The 1,413-nt window shown below is 36.7% G+C and overlaps 1 protein-coding gene across 1 annotated transcript; it reads left to right on the plus strand.

Annotated features, from left to right (window-relative positions):
* Positions 1-254: 254 nt before the first annotated feature.
* On the plus strand, positions 255-827 carry LOC147391581 (small heat shock protein, chloroplastic-like). The gene has a single exon (XM_086459089.1). It carries the CDS (start codon positions 255-257, stop codon positions 825-827), a length of 573 nt encoding a protein of 190 aa, XP_086315215.1.
* Positions 828-1,413: the final 586 nt, after the last annotated feature.

The following is a 1,413-nucleotide window of genomic DNA, read 5'->3' on the forward strand; positions in this document are numbered from 1 at the left end:
GAGGATTCCAAAAAAAAAAAAACGAAAAATCAAAAAAAAATATTTTTTTCGTATGGTGTGCCATTAGTAAAAAAACGTTTTTCTATTTTTTATCTTCTTCTCCACTCATGCTGAAAAACAGCAAACAGAAAGGACGTTTCTCTCTCTCTCTCCCTCTCTCTCTCTCTCTCTTATAAAAAGCTTCAACTCTCCTTAAGTAATTACCCACACATAGCAAATACATCAGCGCTCTCTCTCTCTCTCTAAACTTGAAGATGGCGACTTGCAGTGTTACAAACCTTCTCGGCTCTTCTTCTTCTTCTTCTTCTTCTTCTTCTACTAATCTGTCTCTCTATTCTGACCTAAATAAGCCATTGAGAGGCTCTGTTACGCCCTGTTCAGTCTTCTTCCCTTGGAGCAAAAGCAAAGTTTCAAATAGGAGACTTTCCATTGTAAGAGCAAAAGAATCATCAACTGAGGAGGAGAGCAAAGAAAGCTCTGTTGAAGTGCAGCACCTCAACAAAACTAAGGACAATTCTGCTGTGGAGCGGAAGCCAAGGCGTTCGATGATTGAAGTCTCTCCCTTCGGTATATTGGACCCACTATCTCCAATGAGAACAATGACAAAGATGCTGGAAACAATAGACCGAGTCTTCGAGGACAGAATGATGCTCCCAAGCACCACACGATCAACAACAGAAGTACGTGCACCTTGGGACATCAAAGATGATGAGAACGAGTTAAAGATGAGGTTCGATATGCCTGGATTGTCTAAGGAGGACGTTAAAGTTATAATTGAGGATGATATACTCGTTATTAAAAGGGGAGCACAAGAAGCAAAAAGGTAAGGCTATCCTCACCAATTTAGTAAGATTTCAAGTCTTGCTAAAGGTCTTTGACCTCCTCACGTAGCAACAACACATTTTTGTAAAAGAATTATTTTTGAAAATTTGCTTGGCAGATTTATTGTTATTTATAAAAAATAAAAAAGGGGGGTAAGGCTATCCTCACTAACCTAATAAGATTTCCTACTTACTAAGAGTTGACCTTGTCACGTGGCATCCGAAAGAGAGATCCAATGCCACGTGCTTGTGGCGAATAAAATTCTGTGATTTAGAAAGAAAATATTTCAAGAAAATTTTTAAAAATTAATTTTCATTTCTAAATTTTTATTTCAAATTTGATTTCGTAGCCGTTCATTTTCAAAATATGGGATCAAAGTTAAAAAATGTGAATTTCACTTTTGGGTCCAAACTTTTCCCTTAAATATATAAGGTTGTGACATTGGATTGCCGACATGATCAATCACGTTGGCCTAATGACCCTTGGTAATTTGAAGTCTTATGAATTGGTCAAGTTAGCCTATGTTCTCAAAAAGATTTGTCATGTATGTCTTTCAAAAAAAAAAAATAATAATAAAGAAGGGTTCGTTCT

This window comes from Akebia trifoliata, chromosome 11 (assembly GCF_017979445.1).
Source record: "Akebia trifoliata isolate Shusen 1 chromosome 11, ASM1797944v1, whole genome shotgun sequence".
Lineage (NCBI taxonomy): Eukaryota > Viridiplantae > Streptophyta > Magnoliopsida > Ranunculales > Lardizabalaceae > Akebia > Akebia trifoliata.

Bases quoted from the DNA above. Each gene is read 5' to 3' on its own strand.
- LOC147391581 (XM_086459089.1), top strand. From the start codon at position 255: ATGGCGACTTGCAGTGTTACAAACCTTCTCGGCTCTTCTTCTTCTTCT.